This window comes from Geotrypetes seraphini, chromosome 2 (genome assembly GCF_902459505.1).
Source record: "Geotrypetes seraphini chromosome 2, aGeoSer1.1, whole genome shotgun sequence".
Lineage (NCBI taxonomy): Eukaryota > Metazoa > Chordata > Amphibia > Gymnophiona > Dermophiidae > Geotrypetes > Geotrypetes seraphini.
This window is the reverse complement of record NC_047085.1, coordinates 134,394,075-134,418,338: the sequence shown is the minus strand read 5'-3', so window position 1 is coordinate 134,418,338 and position 24,264 is coordinate 134,394,075. Positions and strand designations below refer to the sequence as shown.

General features: G+C 41.7%; 1 protein-coding gene across 1 annotated transcript in view; it reads right to left on the bottom strand.

Moving 5' to 3' along the window:
* Window positions 1-11,795: 11,795 nt before the first annotated feature.
* The window catches only part of CDH2 (cadherin 2), a 486,773-nt gene continuing 474,304 nt past the window's right edge, over window positions 11,796-24,264 (bottom strand). The window contains exon 16 of the mRNA XM_033933790.1: window positions 11,796-13,116. Within this exon, the coding sequence (XP_033789681.1) occupies window positions 12,910-13,116 (207 nt within the window). The 3' untranslated portion in view covers window positions 11,796-12,909. The remainder of the gene's footprint in view (window positions 13,117-24,264) is intronic.

Below are 24,264 nucleotides of genomic sequence, written 5' to 3'. Positions count from 1 at the left end.
CTCATCTTCATAACCGATTGCTTCTGGCATGTAAAATCACCACCTTATGTGTGCCTGTGGTGCTATTTATAAGAGAAAAGCCCATGGAGGAGTGTGTGGCACAGTGGTTGGATCTACAGCCTCAGCACATTGGGGTTGTGGGTTCAAACCCCACGCTGCTCCTTGTGACCCTGGGCAAGTCACTTAATCCTCCATAGCCCCAGGTACATTAGATAGATTGTGAGCCCACCGGGACAGAGAGGGAAAATGCTAGAGTACCTGATTGTAAAAAAAAAACCGCTTAGATAACCTTGATAGGCGGTATATAAAATCCTAATAAACTTGAAACTTGATGAGAGATGGGTTCAAATCTCATGCTGCTCCTTGTGACCCTGGGCAAGTCACGTAATCCCCCCTTTGCCTCAGATACATTAGGTAGAGAGTGAGCCTGCTGGGACAGACAGGGAAAAATGCTTGAGTACCAGAATGTAAACCACATAGGTTATAAGTGGAATATAAAATACTAAAATAAAAAAATATACTCTTGTTCAGTATACATTTTTGTAAAATGGCCTTTTTTTCAAGCCACCAAATATATACTGTATATTTTTCCAAGATGCAACAAATATTTTATAAAAGGCTCCATATTCAGTGAACCTTTTATAAACTATAACTACAGTTCCATATGCATGGATCTAAACCTCCATTTCTGACACCCTATACAAACTGGCATGGATTCCGTAAATGGCGCTGTTATCGGCAACCACCTTATAAATGGTCACCAACTATGTGTCAAATGAGCAACGGCACCATTTACAGAATCGTGGCTACATAAAAGGTAGGCACCGGTAATGTAGGCCAGGGTTTTCAAGGCCTACATTTCCGGCACCTACCTTTCACAAGAATCGCGTCCATGGAGGTGCCTTACAATGCCTGATGCCACGCCTACAGTGATATTAGGTGTCATCATTTCAATTGTCTTATAATTGGCACTGCCAATTAGTACACCAATTAAGTTAGGCGGCAGTAGGGCGCCTACCGCCAACATAGGGCGCTGTTTTTAGAATCGGGCCCATTTAGGCTGACATACAGGAATAGCCTAGTCGCGATCTTAGAATTACATGGTTCTAACTGTACCGAAAGTTGGCTCGCAGTTAGAACCTTGTAATCCCATGCATAGACTAATTTCTGTACATAGAACCATGTAATTTCTTATGAAATGAAGGAATGGTTAAGTTGCAATAAATCCTCGTGAGTGTTGTAACATCTACATGTCAGATAGAACCCAGAAGTCATCGGAGTTAAAAATACTGAAAATTGTCACTTAGAACACTGTAATTCTAAGGTCGCGTAGTGGTTAAAGCTACAGCCTCAGCACCCTGAGGTTGTAGATTCAAGCCCCACGCTGCTCCTTGTGACCCTGGGCAAGTCATTCAATCCTTCATTGCCTCAGAAACTTTTAGATAGATTGTGAGTCCACTGGGACAGATAGGGAAAATGCCCGATTACCTGATTGTAAACCGCTTAAACCACCTTGATAGGTGGTATACTGTATAAATACCAATAAAATAAATACAAAATTTACCATACAACAACAAATTGAACAATGCATGATTAACAAAAATTGAGGGGTGATAGTCGCCACTTGTTTCCTGCTCTCAGACCTTGCCAGAAACGTAAGAGGAGGAACAATCCAAAGGTTCTGGTTTTCTCCATCGCGCGAGGACAAAGGAGCTCAGACAAACGCGCGCAAGATGTCAGCGAGCCAGATTAAAAGTTAAATTTAAAGTGTTGGCGCTGCCATTGGGGGTTTGGGGGGAATCCCCCCATTACAGAGACAAGTGTAATTTTTCACCGTTTTAGGGAAAAATTAGTTTCCTCTCTGTGTGTGGGGGTGTTTCCCCCCCCCCCAACGGCAGAACCAACACTTCTATGTAAACTGAGGGGTGTTCCCCCCACACCCTTCCTCAGAGCGCTTTAAATTTAACTTTTAACCCGACGCGCTGACATCCTGCGTGCATTTGTCTGAGCTCCTTTGTCCGCGCGCGATTGTCTGACATGCTTTAGTCCTGTCACCTTCTTTTGTGGTTCTTTTTATTACTTAGTATGACTAGGTGCCAATATGAACTCAAAAGTAACTGCAGGTTTCCCCATAGAATAGGACTGTTAACACCAGAAACTGATTGGGCACAGAAGCACAAAAATAAGAAGAGCAGGATTTTATTGTACTTTCTTTCCATATGCATAAAGCCATGTGTAGAACCCCCCCCCCCCCCATATGAGTAATGATGGTATAGTATCTAAGTACATGGCATCCTACAGTAAGGATTAACCTAACTGAATGCGTACTCCATTTGGCAGGGAGGGCTAGAAAGTCAACAACAGTTACACAGCACTCTGGACAGCAAATCAGAGAGATCCTAGAACAGTGTGTCTCAAACTTTTTTAGCTCTGGCACACTAAATGGAGCAAATATTTTTTTGCAGCACATTATAATTGAAATTATGAAATTGCAAAACCAACAAAAAAATTAAATTTGAGAATTCTAAAGTAGATAGAATAGAATTGCTAATGAATGTGATAGATGTGCTTGTTTTTGAGTGCAAATTAACTCACATGCTCCATAGTCGTCGACAAGCAAACATGCATTTCATCATCTGCAATCATTCTCTTTTTTTTTTTTTTCAATTTAATTTCTGTCAGAGCTGAAAATCCAAGTTCACAAAGATAAGAAGATCCAGACAATAACAAAGCCTCGATTGCTTTGTTGCTCAAGTTAGGAAAACTATGAATGAAATATAAAAATAAAATTACTTGCTGTTAGTTTTCAAGGACCAATCATGTCAAAGAATGATGCTTGTCTGTGGTTTTAGCCTTATGCACACAGATGCTCATAACATTGACAGACTCTTGCAAACGTGATGTACATGTTATCTATTCTAATGTACTGTATACTTATGAAGGGAATTTAAAAAAATTAACATTGGCATTCACACTACTTTCACGCTCTAACCAACAATACATAGAAATTAATACTCCACAGACCTCTTAATTTTGGATAAATAAATTCTGGCCGCAGTTTTATTTATTAAACAATGCAATAACATTAACCATGAATATACATCAATGAAATTTTTCCAAAGCGGTCTTCCCAAAACCTCAACCCATGTCAGTTAGGCAGTAATGACCTAGCTGACAGCCCCCACAAAATCAAACCGTGTTCCCTCTTAACATTGATCCAACCCTTGTCCCCCACACCCCATAAGACCTGCGGTGCCGCCCGGCCTCATCAATACCTGTGGTGGTATCACACACAAGTATCTGCCCTTCCATCAATCCCCTGTATCAATCCCATAAACAAATCATTGATCACCTGGAAAACCAATTTTCCGCCAAAACTGTGACAGATCCCACCCCCACCCCCAAAAGCTATACCATCACACTTGACACCAATTCACAAAACGACTAGACCATCTCACACAAGCATCCCACCCCTTACGGGACAGAACGGTTGGGCAAAATCCTCAATTTTCTTAACTCCCATCCACTTCCCTACACTACCCATTCACCAGCACCCCAACCACCCTCTCCTCCCTTAAATTCCTAATACTAAATTCCAACTCTCTCACAGCCTCATACTCCTGCCCAATCCCAGCCAACCCCAATTCACCAACATTCCACCAATCATTCGCCACTTTTCCCTAGCAACCATCCATTCCCTCACCATCCAACCATAACACCTCTCCACCCGACCTTCCCTTCTTCCCACCCCCCAACCCAATAACATAAATCTTCGCTCTTCAGCAGTGCAGCCAATGTTACTGGCCCATAGCTTAATCCGTGGGCCCTTAAAGTAAAATCTGGAATCTCTTCAGGGCACACCACTGTGCAGTGGCACACAGTTTGAGAGACACTGGCCTAGAAGACGACAACAAATGAAACTGGATGCTTTCACTGTGCAGATGAATTATAAGAAGTTAGGTGACAGAATGTATCATTGCTGGATGAGTCACAGGACGTTTTGCATAGCAGTATTTGCTTTAACCCTACCAGAGTCAGTATCAAATGTTGCTTTATGCTAGAACTCTCTCTCTCTCTCCATAAATATACACACACAAGTAAATGAGTTCTACTATAGTGAAACTGACGAATGAGCTTTCATAATGTTTCATTTCCTTCTAATTCATTTCAATGAAGTCTAATCACTGTTAAAGTGAATTAGTGCAAAAGCAAATCCAGGCATATGATATTGTTTTACTAAAAGCAAAAATGATAAAACTGTGTATAAAATTGATTTATTGAAAATATTTATGTCCCACCAAACCTATGTGGGTTACAATAAACCATAGATAAAACCAAACAAATCAATCAGATATATACATCAAATATACTAAAAAAAAAAAAATGTGCAAACCAGGTCTCCCCGGAGCACTCCATATTGTAGAAATCTAGACCCATCATTGAGTGATGCTCCTTTTATAACACATATGAATATGAAGAACTGAGGGTACCAATACCATTTTTTAATCGACCATGCACACAACATCTCTGGTAGTTTTGTGCAGCTATGAGATTTTTTTCTGACAGTTGCAAGCATGAACCTTGGATGGAGCTTATAATGAAGGACAATTTCCTCTGTGCCTCTGCAGAGAAAATCTTATAAAGGATTCCAACAAGAAACTGAGCTGCAAGAGTGGTTCAAAACCAGTCCATCTTTATTGTCCATTCCTCAGGGACAATGTGTTTTTACGTTCTTAACATTGAGCAGTTGAATTATGAATCAGACTTAACGCACAAACCCCATTGATCTGATGTCAGTACCCACTTGCTTCTCTGAGGCTTATATTTAAAGTTGTCCCTCTTCACTAGCAGGAGGAACTCCAGGAAGCATTCAGCTTGCTTGCAGTGATTTTCCATCTGTCTGTCTTGCATTAATGTTATTCAGCAAGAAAGCTAGATCTCTCTCTTCTCCATGCTGGTTCCTTCTCTATCGCACAATTTTTATTGTAACAGTTTGCAACCTGGCCTCTAACAACTCACCCGACCCTCTGATCTCCCCGAGGCATGTCCAAGACGATTCAGGCGCCTGAATGATTTTATTCCACATAGTTACATAGAGATCTTAGATTTTTCTCCTATAGGGACTAGTTAATGGGGAAAAGTCTTTTTTTTCCTGGCACAGTGAAATTTCTTCAAGGAAAGAGGTTTCCACGAGGTCACTATAAGAATAACACAGAAAATACAACACTACCCAAGCAATGATGATGGCAATGGGGTGTTCCATTGATCCATTTAATCTGCTAGTCACAAGGGACCTTTTGCAGTGCCTTTCACTCATGAGTAAGAATAAGACAATGCTGCCTAACATTATAGATGATATAAAATGGGGGGGAAAAAGAAGCAAAAACTACACATAAAATGAATGATTATTAAGAACAAGGTTATTTTATGCTCTGTAACAACGAAGGCTTCCAGCGACAGCAAAGTATCCTTCAGAATAATAATATAAATTAATTTTTGGTCGCTAAACTGCCACTGCTCCATTTAATGATTCCTACGGTTCTTTTACTCTGCAGGTGCTGATAACCACTGGCACATTGATTGGGACATCAGTCACTTATGGCTGGCATTCACCTATTTTATTCATACTTCAAAGCATCTTACCTTTGAAGTATAGCCTTCTTGGAGAATATTTCTCTCCAATTAAAAATATCTTACAAATAATTCATGCTCAAAAATGAATATTGCCTATTTAGAAATCTCTAAATCAATGAAATAGATGGAATGCTGACTTACTGAACCACTTGAAACAAGATATATTGAAAAATAGTATAGCTAACTGAATATTGCTTTTCTGTAAGCCTATTTGTATAATATATTCTTTATGCAATCATTCTGGCTGTGTTTCTTATTTGAGTCTACTTCCTGGTGAATCTTCAGTGAGGGAACTGAACCTGGGACCTGGCGTGTTTAAGGGCGCCTCTAATATAACCCCACCAACGTTACATTGTGGGGGCCTGACTAACAGTCCTTACACTAACTTCCGAGCAACGATGGAAAAGTGTTCTTATTATGTAAGGCTTTTTGTGATGTTTCTCCTATTCCCACTCAAATGCACAGCATGTGACCCCCCCCCCCCGACTGCAGACTTTATAAAAATGGCAGTTTTCAGATCTAAATTAATAATACTGTATTTGAAATCTTCATTTAGGCCCTCTTTTACTAAGGTGCGCTAACCGATTACTGCACGCTAAACACTAACGTGTGCATGTTAGTCTATGGACACATTAGTGTTTAGTGCGCGCTAATCGGTAAGCACACCTTAGTAAAAGAGGGGGTTAAATAAACCTGACCATCGCATATCTTATCCTCATCTTAACGACAGCATGTTTTAAGACTGATCAACTTGTTTACTGAATCACTCGCCTACATTTACAGTGGTACCTTGGTTTACGAGCATAATTCGTTCCAGAAGCATGCTCGTAAACCAAAATACTCGTATATCAAAGCTTGTTTCCCCATAGGAAACAATGGAAACTCGCTTTGATACGTTCCCACCCTCCGAGGCCAGCGGCGCTGCTCTATCCACCCCCCCCCATGAGAACCGGCATTGCTCCCCCCAAAGGTGTCCCCCCCGTGATCCAGCACCCCCCCCCTTGTGATCCAGCACCCCCCCCCCCGCCGCGACCTGAAGTCCCCCAGACACACCCGAACCTGCTTCTTACTTTCAGCTCGGCCTCGGCACCTGCATGTCCTGTGCGTTGGTGCTGGTGCCTGAAGATTGGTCTCCTCTTCTCGGAGAGAACGTGAACTCGCAGGCCTTGAGCATGCGCAGATGCTCAAGGCCCAGCACAGAAGAGGAGGCCGATCTTCGGGCACCGGCACTAACGCACAGGACATGCTGGTGCCGGTGCCGAGGCCGACCTGAAAGTAAGAAGCGGATTCGGGTAGATCTGGGGGACTTCAGGTTGCGGCGGGGGGGTGCCGGATCACAGGGGGGAGGGTACCGGATCGCGTGGGGGGGGGGGGGGGGGCGCTCGTAAATCGAGGCACGCTCAGTTTCCGAGGCGCCAATTTTGCGAATGTTTTGCTTGTCTTGCAAAACACTCGCAAACCGGTGCACTCGTAAACCGAGGTACCACTGTACTTGAGATCTCTTTATTCTCTCTGCAAAATCATTTATGAATTGGCAGGTTTGCTTCTCTTGAAATCTCAGATTTCCTGTTTACACTGTAGCAAAAGGCACACCAATTATTTCATTATTTCCATAAATAAGCAATGAAGAAAAATATACTGAACAGAAACCAAAGTCCAAGCCCATATTAATGGTTTTTTTTTTTAGTTAAGTTTTCTACTTTCAACATATGAGTATACTATAATTGAATGGCAAACCACACTGGTACAAAGTTATTTTTAATATTTCATTTGTCTCATATTTCAGGTTGTATTGGATGTGTTAATTTCGTATACCACTTCCCACCATGGTTTCAAGGCAGTTTACAATAAAAATAGAACTAATAAAGGGACAACCATTAAAATTTGTACAAAAACTTGTGTGTGAGTTGATATTTAACCTGCATGCTAATTTGTCATATATATATATATATATATTTTTTTTTTTGCATATCCCCTAAAATGAATCCAGTTCAGTATGATCATTAAAAGCCCATTCCTCCTGATATTCAAAACTATTTAACCAGTTTTGACCAGTTTAATGGCTTATCGGTGACTAACTGTGGCTATTTAGCATGAGATAAGCGGCTATCTCCTGCTGAATATTCATGGTTAGAGGCTATATCATTCAAATTAGCTGGCAAGGTGCAGATATTTAGTGCCAAGGCAGCTAGGTTTAGTGGCTAAAACAGAAGACCTATCTTTAGCCACTAAGGGGGAAATTCTAGAAATGGCGTCCTACCTGCACCTAAGTTGATTAACAAACCCTGTTTAAAATGGCAGAAAATTTAACCGTTAAAGCGCTTACTGGCACCTAAATAATACACACCGGTATTGCACCACTATGGGTGTGGCTGATGCTGGAATGCTAGTTTGTATATCAAAGACATAATAAGGCGGCATAAAGTGCCTACATAGGCGCAATTCAAACCAAAGATAGACGCCCACGCCAGAAATTTAGGCCCAGATAACCCTGGCCTACATTTTAGACACCTATCTTTCATAGAGGCAGATTCTCTATAGCAGTGTTCTTCAACCACCGGTCCATGGACCAGTGCCGGTCCACAGAAATTTCCTGCCAGTCCACAGGGCCAGCATGTGCATCAGGCCCAAAACAGTGTTCTTCAACCGCCGGTCCATGGTGCGACGACGCGGCGTTATCTTCGAGCCAGCTCCCTCTTCCTAACTGATTCAGTGCACAAAGCCGCGGGCAGTGGTTCCTAAGGGCATCCTGCGCCTGAACCGGAAGCCTCTCTCTGACGTTGCAACGTCAGAGGGAAGGCTTCCAGATGAGGCATGGGACGTGCAAGGTGCAATTAGTACTATTATGGGGGCGGGGTCTGGGGTGGAGATTGGGTAGAGATGGGCGGGGTCTGGCCCACGACTTAGCCCAGTGTTCTTCAACCGCCGGTCCACGGACCAATGCAGGTCCACAGAATAATTATTTTATTTCTGCCGGTCCATAGGTGTAAAAAGGTTGAAAAACACTGCTCTACAGGGCTCTGTCGTGTGATTCACACCTGATCGGTGGCCACCGATATCAATGCCCTATAGAGAATCCGAGCCTAAGCACTTAACCTGTTAGTACTAAATATCAGCATAATCGGTTAAGTTGTTACAGCCAACAATGAAACCAGATATTCATTCCATTACCATTTGCATTCCGCCATGGCACTTGTGAGTTCATAGCAGATCGCAATAAATTCAACTATTGGAAACAGACCCAGTTAGCCAGATTCAAAAATGTGGAAAGAGGAACTCATTTAGGAAAATGATAAAGGGCTCCTTTTACAAAGGTGTGCTAGAGCCTTAACGCGCGCAATAGCGCACGTTAAATTTCTGTGCACGCTAGCCACTACCACCTCCTTTTTAGGAGGCGGTAGATTTCCGGCTACCGCGCGCTATAGCGTGTGGTAATTTTGTGCATGCGCTAAAAACCCAAGCGCACCTTCGTAAAAGGAGCCCGAAGACTCAACTATTTGTAGATGCATTTCTTTGAGCAATTGACTTTATATAAGATTGAATCTGCCTGTTTTTGTTCTTATTTGAATTGACTTTTAATATTTTATGTATGTAACTCATTGTAAACCGTTTTGGGAAAAAAAGGTATAGAAATTTTAAAAATAAATAAATTCCTTAAAATAAAATAAACACACATCATAATCAATTTCAGGAAATTTCTAAAAACTGTACAATGAACTTCTGATCTAATTAAAAAGGGTAAATCATTCCAGATTAGCGATGCCTGGTAATAAAAAGATGCATTTCATTGCATACATGATCCAGTTGCTTTTGAGGAGGGAAATTGAAGGTAAAACTGGTACCAAAAAGCATGTCCTGATCTAATTCCAGAAGATATCCAAAAAGCATGTTCTGAGACTAATTCCAGAAGATATGATGGTCCTTGACCATATAAAATATTGAAGACTTACGCAAAGCTTAAAATTTATCCTTGCTTGTACTGACAACCAATGTAATTTAATTATATATGATGCAATTCTGTGATATTTAAAGACTGAAAAGATCACCCTAACTGCAGTATTCTGTAATGTCTGCAGTCTCTTCAACAACCCATTTGCACATCTTAGGTATATTACAATAATCCATCAAAGAAAGCATGTGATTGAACTGTAATTGCAAACACTGCTGTATCAAAATATTTATGTACTGCCCGCAATCAATAGCGTAGTGAGGATGAGAGGTGGCTGGGGCTGCTGCACCCCTCTCCCCACACTCTTCTCTGCCCCCGCTCCTTCCCCACCCCCGCCTTCTCCCCTACCTCTTTAATTTTCCCGGCGTGAGCAGCATCACAAACTTGCTACCCGCTTTGGATCTCCCTCTGATGTCATTTACTAGGTGTGGGACCCGGAAGTGACATCAGAGGGAGAGCTGACAATGGCACGAGAAACAGGTTGGAGTTGTTGCTCATGCTGACACAAAGGTAGAGGTATAGTGGGGGGAAATGAAGGTGCGTGTGCAGCAGGGGGGGAATGGGAAGGAGTGAGGGCAGAGAGGAGAACAGGGGCCAGCGCCCTCACCAAGATGGCGCCCAGGGTGGACCCCCCCACTACACCATGGCCTGTAATTTCCTTAAAAGGCCAAAAGCTTTCCTACTAACCAATTTAATCTGATGTTCCATAGTCAAGAAATTATCCAATTGAATGCCCAAAACTCTAGTTTGCATATCAAAGACATAATTATTTTGACCTATTGACTGCCAATGTGATCTGGCTAGATCCTAAGAACCCAGTCCAAAAAATTTAGGTTTTTCTATATTTATTTTCAATTTGTGGGTCAATACCCATTGTTCCACAGTGTTAAGCCCTGTTTTTAATAAAATCCAATCTAAATCTGCATTGCCAAAAGGTAACAGAATATTAATGTAATCTGCGTAAGTATAACTAAACATTGCTCTACCCAAGCATTGCATCATAACATTAAATAATATCAGAGAAAGGGGGCCAACCCTGTGGCACCTCACAACCTGTTTTCCAACTAGTAGATAATAGACCATTCTTTTTAACCCTATATAATCCACTGGCAGCGGATATATTGGCACCAGCTGAGTATTATGCCTAAAGCCCAATCAATCAATAGTATATTGAAATCTCCTGTATTAACCAAAGTGAAAGGGACTGTTAGCAAAGGTGGTTTATTCCTCCCAAAATCCTTTGCAAACTATGACCTTTCAGTCTCTTCTTCTTCAATTAAAATGGCCTGATTTCATCAAGGTAATCTCCTACATCAAGTTGGTGAAATCTCAAAGTACAACTCCCTCTCCAACACATTCCCCTCTGTGTGTGTGTGTGTGTTTATGTAGTATCTTTGAATACTCACCCTCTACCCTTCCAGAATTCAACCATATTATTCTAGAAAGCCCCAATCTTCATTGGCAGAAGGAATGAGAGATGCCTCCTGCCTAGTTTGCTGCATTTTGCCAACATCACCAACCTGGAGGCCTCAACATAAGGAAGTAGCTTCATAGCACATCTGGAAGGACTGTGGCTCACTGGCTGAGTTGCTGCCTTTGCACCCGTGAGTTTTGTCACTGTCACTGTCCCTACCTCATTCCTGTAAGCTCTGCCTTAACTGCACAATCCTCGAACACTTATGCTTTTAAAGTGTTTGAGGCTTGTGCAGATGAGGATGGAACTTGCAGGAATGGGGTAGGGGCAGGAAAAGAACTCTGGGGGGGGACGAGATGGGAAAATGAGTTCCTGCAGAGACGGGGAAAAATTTGTTCCCGTGTCATTCTCTACTTTGAGATTTCACTTCCAGTACTAGTCATATTTGTATGGTAGAAAATTAATTATCTGTTGTCGTTTAGGTTTTCAAAAACAGATCTATCAGAGTTCTGTGATAGTGTGGTCCTTCACATTCACATAAGAATCAAATTGAGCTGCACAAATGTATGGTATGATGCAGAAATGTATTTACATTTCCTCTTCCTCTTCCCCTCCATCTTTTATTTTTTTCATTGTTCTCAGAGAAAACGCCGAGTATCTTGGGATTTTTCACATTTCAAACTGTTCAAGTGGAAAAGAAAAAGTTCAAACCAGCCACCACATCCAAAATTAGCATTTTATTCAGAACGCTGGGGGTCAGAGGTGTATCATTTACACAATACAGAGGCAAAGCTGTTGTCAGAAGACTCTCCAGTTTAAACTTTTTCCCCTTTTTTTTTTTTTTTTGCTTTCTTAAAACATATATTAGTAATGCCACCAATGTCAGGCCACACCTTCCTGGTTTTTTTGGTACAAATTATGTAAAACATTTGTGCTAAGAACTATTCCCCCTCCTCAAATTGCTTAAAAAATGTCAATATTCAATCTAAGGTCCAGCAACTGAATCACTGTAATTTGATTCTAGCCTGTTTTGTAAATGTTTTAATCCAAAAAAGAAAAAAGATATAAACATGCAAAAAACCTGAATCCATAGTCCAAATAATACATACACGTCTGAAGCTTTTACACTTCTTTATAGACAATGCTGATAAAACATTATGTACACATTTTTACAGTGAAGTGATCAAAAGTACCAAAAATTTCTCAAAAAATAAACTAAAAAAAAAAAAAAAAGTGTACATGGATTAAGACCAAAAATGAGCCTAACATTCTAATGTATGAAAAAAAATAATCAATTCTGCTACTAACTGATGATATAACGACTCTTTTATTTGTGACCAGCTGCATAAGTTTTAGAATTTTAGTGAAAAAAACCCCTAACATCTACAACTAGAAGTAATGCACTGTACACTTGCCATCCTTATGGTTTCCGCCTAAATCCCAAAAACAAGATCCATGAAGCTTTTACTTCCTCGCTAATTCTGTACTTTAAGGAAAGCAACGCAAATGTAACAAAAGCATGTTGAAGCATCATGGTTACTTGCACTTTCCCACCCACGACATACTTTGTCATTTTAACTACCCTCTCAGAAATCAGTACCATTAAAGCCATGAACATAAAACTAATTTCAATCTGAAAAAGGTACAAAAAGGCACATAAAATCCCAGTGCTTCTGTACTGTAAAATTCAAGTGTAACAGAGCTCAACAATTTTTTCTTCTTCCAAACAGTATTGGAGTACTGATATTCCCATCAAGCCCAAATTGGTTTGCAGCCTATGCCGAAGCTTTCAAACAAGCACTTGAGCTAGTAGACTACAAAGTTAAAGCCTAGCTTCTTTATGCTTTTTTTGGGGGGGAATATCAGGTGAAATATTTGTCCTTGTCCAGAAACCAAAAGTTCACCCTGAATTTCAGTCGTCGCCTCCACCATACATATCGGCAAGTTTCTTGAAGCGAGGGCCCCAGTCATTTAGGTAATCATAGTCTTGCTCTCCACCACTACTTGAAGAGTTGAGGGAGCTCAAGGATCCAGCGGTGGAGCCACTGCCTTCATAGTCAAAGACTAGCAGAGAGTCATATGGTGGAGCCGTGGGGTCGTTGTCAGCTGCTTTAAGTCCCTGAAAGAAGAAAAAGATGTGTCAACGCCATGAAAAACTACAGACTTAAAAACATTAGCCAAAGGCATACATAATGAAGCATCAGAAATCCAATATAATCCTATTTTCAGAAAGCTCTCTTCCATGCAGTGACGCACCTAGGATATGCAACACCCAGGGCCGATCATCTTTTAACATTCCCCCCCCCCCCGGTACGCCACTGCCTGAGGAAGGGGATTTTGGCTTCCAAACATTAGTAAAAAAAAAAAAAAAAATTAAAATTAATCCAATAAAAAGATTACTTTGTTTCCATTTTCGATTTATAAATGTTTATCAATATAAGTACAATACTATTTTATTCTAAAGCAACAAAAAACATTTTCTACCTTTTGTCATCTCTGGTTTCTGCTTTCCTCATCTTCTCTTCACTCTCTATTCCATCCAGCATTCGCCCTCTTTCTCTACCCCTTCCATTTTTCTCTTTCTGTCTTCACTCTCTCCACCATGCTCTGGTATCTCTCTCTTCTCCTTTTCTTCCCTCCTTCCCACACCAACTCACCCCTTGGTCTGGTATTTGCTTCCCTTCCCATGCGCTGGGATCTCTCTCCTCTCTTTCTATCTCCCCCTCCATGCATTGGTATATCCTTTTCTTCCTTCCTTCCTTACCCTCCCTCATTCCCGATGGTCTGGCATCTCAGTCTCCTTCCCTTCCCTCCCCCCACGCCTTGACAACTCTCTTCTCTCCTTCCCTTTCATATCTCCCTCCTCTTCCATACTATGGCATCTCCTCTCCTTCCTTTACCTCCCTTCCTGATGGTCTGGCATCCCTGTTTCCTTCTCTTCCCCCATGCCCTGGCATTTCTCTCCTCTCCCTCTCTTCCATCTTTCTTCCCCTTCCATGCTCTGGTATCTCCTCTCTTTCCTTTCTCTCCCTCCTTTCCCCTCCCTGCCTTCTTTCCCCATGGCCTGGCATCTCTTTTTCCTCTCTTCTCCCTGGTCTTCCTACTCCCTCCCGCCCTCAATTAGGTGCACCATGTTTCCCCCACTCCTTCCCTCTCTTTCTCTATCACTCCCCAGTCAGCAGCACAGCATTCAGAACTCGCTGCTCTTGTTGGCATCGGGCCTTCCTTTCTGCCAGGTCCCGCCTACTTCCTGTTCCATGAAGGTAGGACCTGGTAGAGAGGACGGCCTGACGCCGGCAAGAGCAGTAAATTCTGAATGCTGCCATGCCAGAAGTTTCCGGAGTTGGACCATGATGCTGGCCCTTGCTTGGAGCACCTTATTAAGGGATGCTCCCGCTGCCCCCCTTCCCCCCCTTTGTATGCCACTGTTCCCTTGCTGGGTTATGTTTTCAAAAACTGTACCAAAGTCAGATGTCTAAAATATGCTGCTTATAATAACTTTTTTTTTTTTGCATACCGCAGTACCATAAAAGTTCAGAGCGGTTAACAGAGTAAGAGACTGTACTTAGACAGCGATGTTACAAACAAGTCAATCGGTTTAGCTTAGCAAGTCGGGAGTAGTCAAGAAATCCGGAGGCATATCAGAGATACAAGGCAGGGAGGGAGTAAGAGAAATTTATCAAAGAAATAGGTTTTGATTAATTTCCTGAAAGTTTGGTAGGAGGGTGAGTTAGAAATGAAAGTAGTTAGACATTTATTCCATTTGCCTGCTTGGAATGCCAGAGATCTATCAAGGAATCTCTTGTAGACACAGCCCTTTAGGGACGGGAAGGCAAACAGGTGGGAATTACGTGTGAGGGTGGGGCCTGAACGTTCAAAGTGATCCGACAGGTAGATTGGAGATGAGCCTGTTAAGGTTTTGAAGCAGAGGCAAGCAAATTTGAAGATGATCCTTGCCTCTATCGGCAGCCAGTGCAGTTTTTTGTAATAAAGGCTTACATGATCTGATTTTTTGAGATTGTAAATGACGCAAACGGCAGCATTCTGAACGATTCTTAAGCGTTTGATGGCTTTTTTTAAATGATCCTAGGTATATAATATTGCAATAATCTAGGATGCTCAAGATTAGTGATTGGACCAGAAGTCGGAAGGAGAGGAAGTTGATATAGTGTTTGATGGTGTGAAGTTTCCAGAGGGTACCAAAACATTTTTTAACCTGAACATTAGTATGGACTTCAAAAGTCAGGCATCGGTCCAGGATGACTCCAAGGATTTTGATAGTAGGGTTAATTGGGTAGTCTAACCCATTTAATTTCAAGGAGGTATTTGTTACCTTGTTAGTGGGACTAGCCAGGAAAATTTTGGTTTTATCTGAGTTCAGTTTTAATTTGAATAGTGTGGTCCATTGTTCTATCTTGGTGAGGACGGAAGAGGTGAATTGTTCGGTCTCTTGTGAAAGGGAGCTTATGGGAATGATAATAGTGATGTCATTTGTTTATATATATATATATATATATAATTTCAGTTTTAAGTCAGATAACATATGACCCAATGAAGCCATGTAGACGTTGAATAGAGAAGGGGATAGAGGGGAGCCCTGAGGTACTCCGCAGGAATTGTGCCAGGATTGGGAGAAGGTTCCGTTACAGTGAACCTGGTAAGTGCGGTTTTTTAAGAAGCCTGTGAACCAGTTTAGTACTTGTCCGGAGATGCCAATGGAGTCGAGGCATCTGAGTAAAATGTCATGGTCAACCAGGTCAAAGGCATTGCTCAAGTCAAACTGGAGTATCAGGGCGCTTTTTCCCAATGAAAATAAATGGAAGAGGTAATTAGTCAGAGAAGCTAAGACTGTTTCTGTGCTATGATTTGAGCGGAAGCCAGACTGGGAATCATGAAGAATGTTGAACTTCTCTAGGTAATTCATGAATAACTAGACCTTCCATAATTTTTTGGAAGAGTGGTATATTGGCAATGGGTCTCTCTGTAGTTGGTAACCGAAGAGGTAGGTTCCTTGGGGTTTTTAATAATAGGAGATACAAGGATGTGGCCGAGTTCTGTCAGAAAGTGGCAGGTGGACAAGCATAGGGAAACCCAGTTGAAGAGTTCAGCTTTAAATGGGGTGTGGGGGGCAGATTTCATGATAGAGGGGGGGACAGTTGTCTAGTAGGTAGTTGGATTTTGCATATTTAGAGTAGAGCTTGAGGAATAGGTTCCAGTCTGGGCTTTCAAAGTGATTCCAGGTCATGTCTGCTATTGAACTTTCCTTTCCTATGGCAGGTCGGTTGATCATTGATTCTGTGCTGGAAACTACGAGAGACGATTTCAGATTGTGAATTTTACTGGCAAAATAGTCGGCTAGGATTGTGGCGGAGGGTGGGAAGTCAGAGTTGGAACGTTTGAGTAAATCAATATCAAACAGAGAGTTAACTATTCTGAAAAGTTCTTTATTATTCAGCAAGGGAGAATTGCTTATTTGGGAATAATGTTTACAGCGCTTTTCTTTAATTATTCTTTTATATTCTTTGACTTTTAGTCGCCAGTTGAGTCTGTCGTTGTCTGTCTCTTTCCAATTTACGTACTTCTCGTTTTAAAATTAAAAGGTCTGCATCAAAGCAGCTATCTGAGGGTAAAATGCCTAAAAAAATTCAAACCGCCTTACTATCTCAAAAGTTATATACAGTTATAGCTGGATAGTTGCCTTGGGAAAGGAGGAAGAAAAGAGGTAGTATGTAATATTTTTGATACCTAACTGCTATTGTTAAATGACCAGTGTGCAGTCTGGAAGCAGAGTTTCACTTTAGAAATCCTATATCCAATGTATAGATTGTCTAAAATGGAACCCACCCCAGTCTTGTAAAACAGTGTAGAGAGAAATATCATGCAGCCAGTTGCATCGTAAGGGGAAGTGGACTGCCCCAGGTGCTGTCTTGGTGGGAGCGCCGGCACCTCTTCTCCTCTTTGTCCTCTCCCCCCAGCTCCTTCCCATCCACCCCTGCTGCGCACATGCCTTCATTTCCCCCCGCTACACCTCTAGTTCTTCGCCAGCAGAAGCCGCAGCTCCAACCTGCTGCTCACGCCGGCTTCAGTGCTCCCCTCTATACAGTACTTCTGGGTCCCACGACTAGAAGTGATGTCAGAGGGAGAGCCGATGCCGGTGTGGGCAACAAGTTGGAGATGCTGCTCGACCCAGGGAAGCTAAACATGGGGGAAGGGATGCACACGCAGCAGGGGGAGCGGAGATGGGGAGGGAACCCCCAACCCGGGTGCCTCCCACCCTCGCTATACCAGTGCATACAGCTGCAGCCGTATACAATGGAAGCCATTTTAGAAGCCTTTTGTGGCATTTACATACTATTTTCATTTTTAAATATATTTGTACTTCATTTATTTCATTATGTTGTATACTTAGAGCAATGTTTTCCATATGTTCTGTTTGTGACATTAACCCCCTTTTTAGCGCACGCTAAATGCTAATGTGTGCATTAGCACTTGGCGCACGTGTTGATTTAGCACGCGCTTGTAAAAGAGGGCCTAAATATAATTGAAAATATGACTCTCCCCAAGCATAGCATAGAATAACATAAGACTATGGTCCATCTAGCCCAGTATCCTGTTTCCAAAGCGGCCAATCCAGGTTACAAGTACCTGGCAGAAAGCCAAATAGTAGCAACATTCCATACCATCGATCCCATGGCAAGCAGTGGCTTCTCCCATGCCTGTCTCCATATTCCAGTAGCTCAATTAGTGCTTGGTAAAAATAGATATTTTGCAAGTCAGGATTACCTTTTGCTGAGCTGCCGGATAGTGGCAAAGGGAGTTTATTCTGAGGATAAGGGTGTTACTACTGGGGAACATAGGGAAATGTTTTTGGTCCATTTCCCCCCCCCCCAACATTTTTGTAAGTGATACTGCAGAATTGCTGTTGGGAAAAGTGATCCTCTGTGCAGATTGGAAATATGAAAAGAAGCTAAAAGCTACATGGCCCATCTCCTCATCTCTCTAGGACAGGGTGTCAAAGTCCCTTCTCGAGGGCCGCAATCCAGTCGGGTTTTTAGGATTGCCCCAATGAATATGCATGAGATCTATTAGCATACAATGAAAGCAGTGTATGCAAATAGATCTCATACATATTCATTGGGGGAATCCTGAAAATCTGACTGGATTGCGGCCCTCGAGGAGGGACTTTGACACCTGTGACCTAGGAGTTCCCAAATGCCTATCCCATGCTTTCTTGAATTCAGACACAGTCTTGGTCTCCACTACCCCTACCAGGAAACTATTTCATGCATTCACCACAATTTCTGTATAAAAGTATTTCCTTAGATTACTCCTGAGCCTATCACCTCTTAACCTCATTCTATGCCCTCTCACTCTGGAGTTTCCTTTAATTAAGAATATAAGAATTGCCATACTGAAACAGACCGAAGAACCATCAAGCCCAGTATCCTGTTTACAACAATGGCCAACCTAGGTCCCATGAGACTCGACTCATGTGCATTTATCCACATAGGTATTTAAACATCTCTATCATATCTCCACTCTCCTACCTTTCCTTCAAAGTACACATATTGAGATCTTTAAGTCTGTCCCTGTACACCTTAAGACAGAGAGCACTGTCCATTTTAGCCTTCTTCTGGACCAACTCCATCCTATTTATATTTTTTTCAAGGTGCAGTCTCCAGAACTGTATATAATATTCTAAATGGAGTCTCATTCTTCTCCCTATGCACCCAAGCACTATTCTAGCTTTTGTCTATTCAACCTGTCTGACCACCTTTAGATCATCACATACTATCACTCCCAAGTCCTGCTCCTCTTTCATGCACAAAAGTTTGTCACCTCCTAAACTGTACTGTTCCCTTGGGTTTTTGCAGCCCAAATGCGTGATCTTACGTTTCTCAGCATTAAATCTTTGCTGCCAAATTTCGGACTATTCTTCAAGGTTCATTAGATTCTTCCTCATGTTATCCATACAATCAGGGGTATCTACTGCAGATTTTGGTTATCATCCACAAAGAGGCAAATCTTACCACAAAGAGGCAAATCTTCAGCAATATCACTTACAAAAACGCTAGAAAAGAACAGGCCTAAGAGCCGAACCTTGAGGCACACCACTGATAACATTTCTTTTCTCCGAGCGATCTAGATTGATCATTACCTTCTGTCGCCTTCCATTCAACCAGTTCCTGACCCAGTCCATCACTTTGGGGCCCATACTATAAGATGTGGACAATATGAGGGATCAAGTGAAGATTTAGGAATGGTATAGAACAGGGGTGTTCATCCTCAGCCCTCACTAGGCCGGGTTTTCAGAATTTCCCAAATGAATATGCATGAGATCTATTTGCATGCAATGGAAGCACTGCATACAAATAGATCTCATAAGAACAAAAGAACATAAGAACACAAGCAATGCCTCCGCTGGGTCAGACGTTGGACATCCCTGGTCTAGAATTTAGCAGCTAAGATTTAATACTGAAAAATTAAGGGCCACACATTTTGGTTGGAAGAACCTAAGGGAGTGGTGCAGCAGAAGAGGCGAAGTACTTCAGTGCAAGAAAAAATAGCAGGACCTGGTGGTAACTATCTGATGACAATAAGGTGGCCAAACAGGCAGAAAAGATGATAGCAAAAAAACCAGAAGGATGCTTGTCATGCTTTTAAGAAGGAACCAGTGTGGTCTTAAACTCCCTGACATCATCATTATCAGCATTAATTCTGATGTAGATCCAATAAGATTCATTAAAATCTACAAGGCATCCAAGTCTCTGAACTATTTCTCACAGGAATTTACAAAAATCATTTACAAATGATTAGACTCTTCAGGGGAAAACCTCACATGCCCTGTCATAACCCCTTAGTGCGTGCATTTCAGAGTTTCATCTTTGTATTCCTTTCTTTCACTGTATTAGTTCTGCTGTGAGAAGTTAAAAGAAGTCAGTGCTATACTTAGATCTTCTGATACGTTCCCTTTCTTCACTACCAGACTTCAGATGGGCTGTAGTCAGAAGCAAAGTTCAATCTTAAAGAACATCAGAGTGCTGAAACAGCAGTGAGCATTCAGCAGGATGAAAACTGAGAACAGAAACCGATACAGCTGACGTGTTACTGCCAAAAGTTAATGTATTGATTTGGGCTAGAAAGTATTTACTTAAGCCATTTTATCATACTGTGGATTAAGTGAGGTGTTTTACAGAGACAACATTAATGTGCATAAAGCAAGTAATTCCGCAGGAAATGGCATGGACTTAGCTTTCTCTGTCATTGTTAATTGTTTTGCAGGTAAACTCTTCTAACTAAAATGAGTGCCAGGGGTGTAGCTACCATTGAGCAAGCCCTGCACAATGCCCAGAGCTGCCCAATGGTAGAAGCCGACCGCAGCTGAACTCTCCCTTCTGTGTGCCCAGGTCGACACCTCCCCCCCACCATGTTCAGCTGCTTACCCACCTTCTGGATCCTCCAGATGCTACTGTTGCAGAGACAGTGCTTATGGCTGCCTATCTGGCCAGCAGGGTCTTTGCTGCGCCCTCCACTCTGATGCAGTTTCTTGTAAGTGGGTCGCAGCAGAGAAAAGGCCCTGATGACCTGAGAGGTAGCCTTTAACGCTATCTCTGCCGCTGTAGCATCTGGAGGACCCAGCAGGTGGGTAAGCAGCTGGATGCGGAGGGAGGGAGGAGAGATGCCAGACCTGGGGGCAGGCAGGGGTGGGGTATTTTGATCCTCCCGCCCAGGACCCACTGAGTTTCAGCTAGACATAAAAGTGTTGCCAGTTTTTAGTAAATTCATCTAAACTGATAACATTTTATACAAACCCTAGGAAAGAAATAAGACGATAATATTCTTTCTAATATCCACATGAGCTGTCATTTAGTTTTCAAAAAAAATTCAACACACAGTTTTGCTACAGTCATTTTCAGGAAGACAATCGCTCATAAGTTGTGTGATGTCATCCAGATCTTCTGGGATCAAATATTAATGAGGCAATGAAGCCTCAATCAAAAATCAAATATATGCACCAACAAGGCATAACATCAGTAACAACTCATAAGTGTATGGTAAATAGATATGAAAATACTTCAATCATATTTACAATGCAAGAGTTAAGGATCAGACAAATTCACTTATCTCAGTCATTCAGAATTAAAGCAGGTTATGCAGGCAGCTACTCTTGTCTATAGATCTGAATTAGACTAGAATTATGTATTTGGGCCCCACAGACAGATTATTGGCAGAACTGCAGTTGCTACAAAACACTGCTGCCAGTAAGAGGTGAGACAGGCCAATAATGTTGCGTATACAACTTCACTGGCTGTCTATCAGATAACAAATGCCATTTATATTGCTAGATTTTACATTGAAGGTTTTACATGGGCTGGGTGTTATTTTTCCCAGGGGAATGCTTCAGTATCGATGTTACACTGTGAACTGAATGTCCACTTGAAAATGTATTTTACTAAGGAATTAAAGAATTGAAGTCGCAAAGCACAAGTAACTGTTATCATACTCCCTTGGGAAGCTGCAAAAAGTGTTTTCTCCCATTTGTTTTCAACCCCCTAATTCTACAATTTATACTGCCCAAACATACCCCTCTACCCTTTTGTGAAGCCGTGTTAGGTTTTTTTTTAATCGCCAGTTGTGGTGGTAAAAACTCTGATGCTCAATAAAAGAAAGTGTGTGGGTGGGGGTGGGATAGTGCTATTTGCATGTTAAGATTATAGAATACTAACACTGTCGTGCTAAAAGTAATATTCACATGCATAGGTACCAGCTGAGCACCAATTCCCAAATTCTATACAAAAAACCCTTAAAATTGTGCCCATAATTTAAATAAAAGCTAATTGGCACTGATAATTGGTATTTTAATAAGAAATTATTGGTGCTCATGGTTATAGTTTATGGTTATGGTTTATTTATATTCCCGCCTTATCCAAGGCGGGTTACAAAATAACATACTATGAACTTCAAAAAAACCCCCCAATACAACATAAATCACAAACAATAAAATTAAATAGGGACCAGCACCTCACTTTCATCCTAGGTTAAAAACATCAAACTCTATATTTCATTTGACAGAAAAGATGGCGTTTGAGCAATCGCTTAAAATTCTGCAAATTCTGTTGTTGATGTATATACAGTGGAACCTTGGTTTACGAACCTAATTCGTTCCAGAAGCATGCTCATAAACCAAATTGCTTGTATAAGAAAGTAAGTTTCCACATAGGAAGTAAGGGAAACTCGCTTGATTGGTTGTCGTCCCCCCCCACCCCCGAGGCCACCAGCGCTGCTCCACCTCTCCCCCAAGAACCAGCATTACCCCCCCCCCCTCCCCGTGAACCGGCATCGCCCGCCCAAACACAAGCCCTTACCTCGATCTGGCACTGGCAGGCAGCACCAACTCACAGGACGTGCCGGTGCCTGAAGATCCTGCCTCTTGCCTGGGCTGGGCCTTGAGCATCTGCACATGCTCAAGGCCTTCTGGCTCCCGCTCTCCCCGAGTCAACGCTGTTTGCGAGGCAAAATTTACTCGAGTGTTTTGCTCGTCTTGCAAAACACTCGCAAACTGCGTTACTCCCAAACCGAAGTTTGACTGTATAAAGGAAGCCCATTCCATTCTCTTGGGCTGACACAACAGAATATACTTTCAATCTAAGATCTTTAGCAAATGGAATTTGCAATTCTATAAGCCCTGCAGATCGAAGTTGACAAGACGGAAAATATGGCAGAATGCTCTTGATCAAACATTTTGGAGCCAAATTATGTAAACACCTATAGACTGTTAATAACAGCTTATAGCAGATCCTATATGTCAACTTTAACCAATACAGACTCATGTAACATTCAGACACACATTCCCATACAAGGTCCATGCCTAAATTTTATACACGAGTCAAAAAAGGAGGCATGAAAATGGGCGGGTCATGGGCAGAGCAGAGTAGGCCGATTGTTTCCAATAGAGGAGCTCTGTTGGAAGCATCCTCTATTTACATTGACAAATTCTTACAAGATGCTGTGAAAAAAACTGCCTCCTATGTCCAGGACACCACTCAATTTTTGAGAATTATTGACCAAACGATTCCAGATAAACAATCTATATTGGTTACCATTGATGTCTGCTCATTATATACTATTATCCCTCAAGAAGAGGCACTAGAAATCATTAGGAACCTGTTGGACATGAGAACAAACCCCAGGGTCCCTACTGAATTCATTTATCAACTAGCCAGAATTGTTCTTCAAACTAGTTTTTTTATATTCGAAGATCAATTGTTTCAACAAAGCTCAGGGATTGCAATGGGCATTACAATGGCTCCATCTGTAGCTAACCTCTTTATGGATTCATTTGAGCAGAAATGGATATACCCTTCACGTTTTCAAGATAAAATTAAGTTATGGGTCCGGTACATCGATGACATTTTCATGATCTGGAATGGAGGTCATGCTGAGTTGAATCTGTTTCTGGAATATATCAATATATGTCATCCCAAAGTAAAATTTACCTCTATATGCAGTGAAATTGAGATATCATTTCTGGATGTACAGATTAAAGTGGTTGATGGTGTATTTAATACCAAAGTATACACGAAGCCTACAGATAGTAATGCTATGTTACATTTCTCTAGCGCACATCCTAGATCTTTAAAAGCGAGCCTCCCGTTCTCTCAATTTTTGAGAATTAGGCGGATATGTACGTCTGATTATGAGTTTAAACATCAGGCTACTCATTTAAAGGAAAAGCTCCTACAACGAGGTTACCCCTCTAACATTATAGCTAAGGCTTATAAAAGAGCGTATTACAACCACCGAGAACTTTTATTACAACCAAAGCCGATGACTACAAGCTCAACAGATGATAAGCAGATGACATGTGTTTTAACATACTCGAAAAACAGTTACCAAATTGCACGTTCTCTCAGGAAGCACTGGGCGATGTTGAAAATAGCTGGGACATTTAAAGATTATTCTTTAAGAATTGCCTACCGTCGCACCAGGAATTTAAAAGAAATGCTTTGCCCGTCTCAACTTCCCCAACAACAAACTATGGAGGTTGAAAATTATTTAGGCCATCGTGAATGTGGGGAATGTTCGTTGTGTACAATGATGGAATGTACTAATCAATTTATTAATCCAGGAGACAAAAAGGAATACATCCTTAAACACAATTCAAACTGTAAAACTCAAGGTGTTGTTTATGTCCTGAAATGTCCATGTGACCTGATATATGTCGGTCAGACATCTCGAAAATTTTGTGTCCGACTCACTGAACACA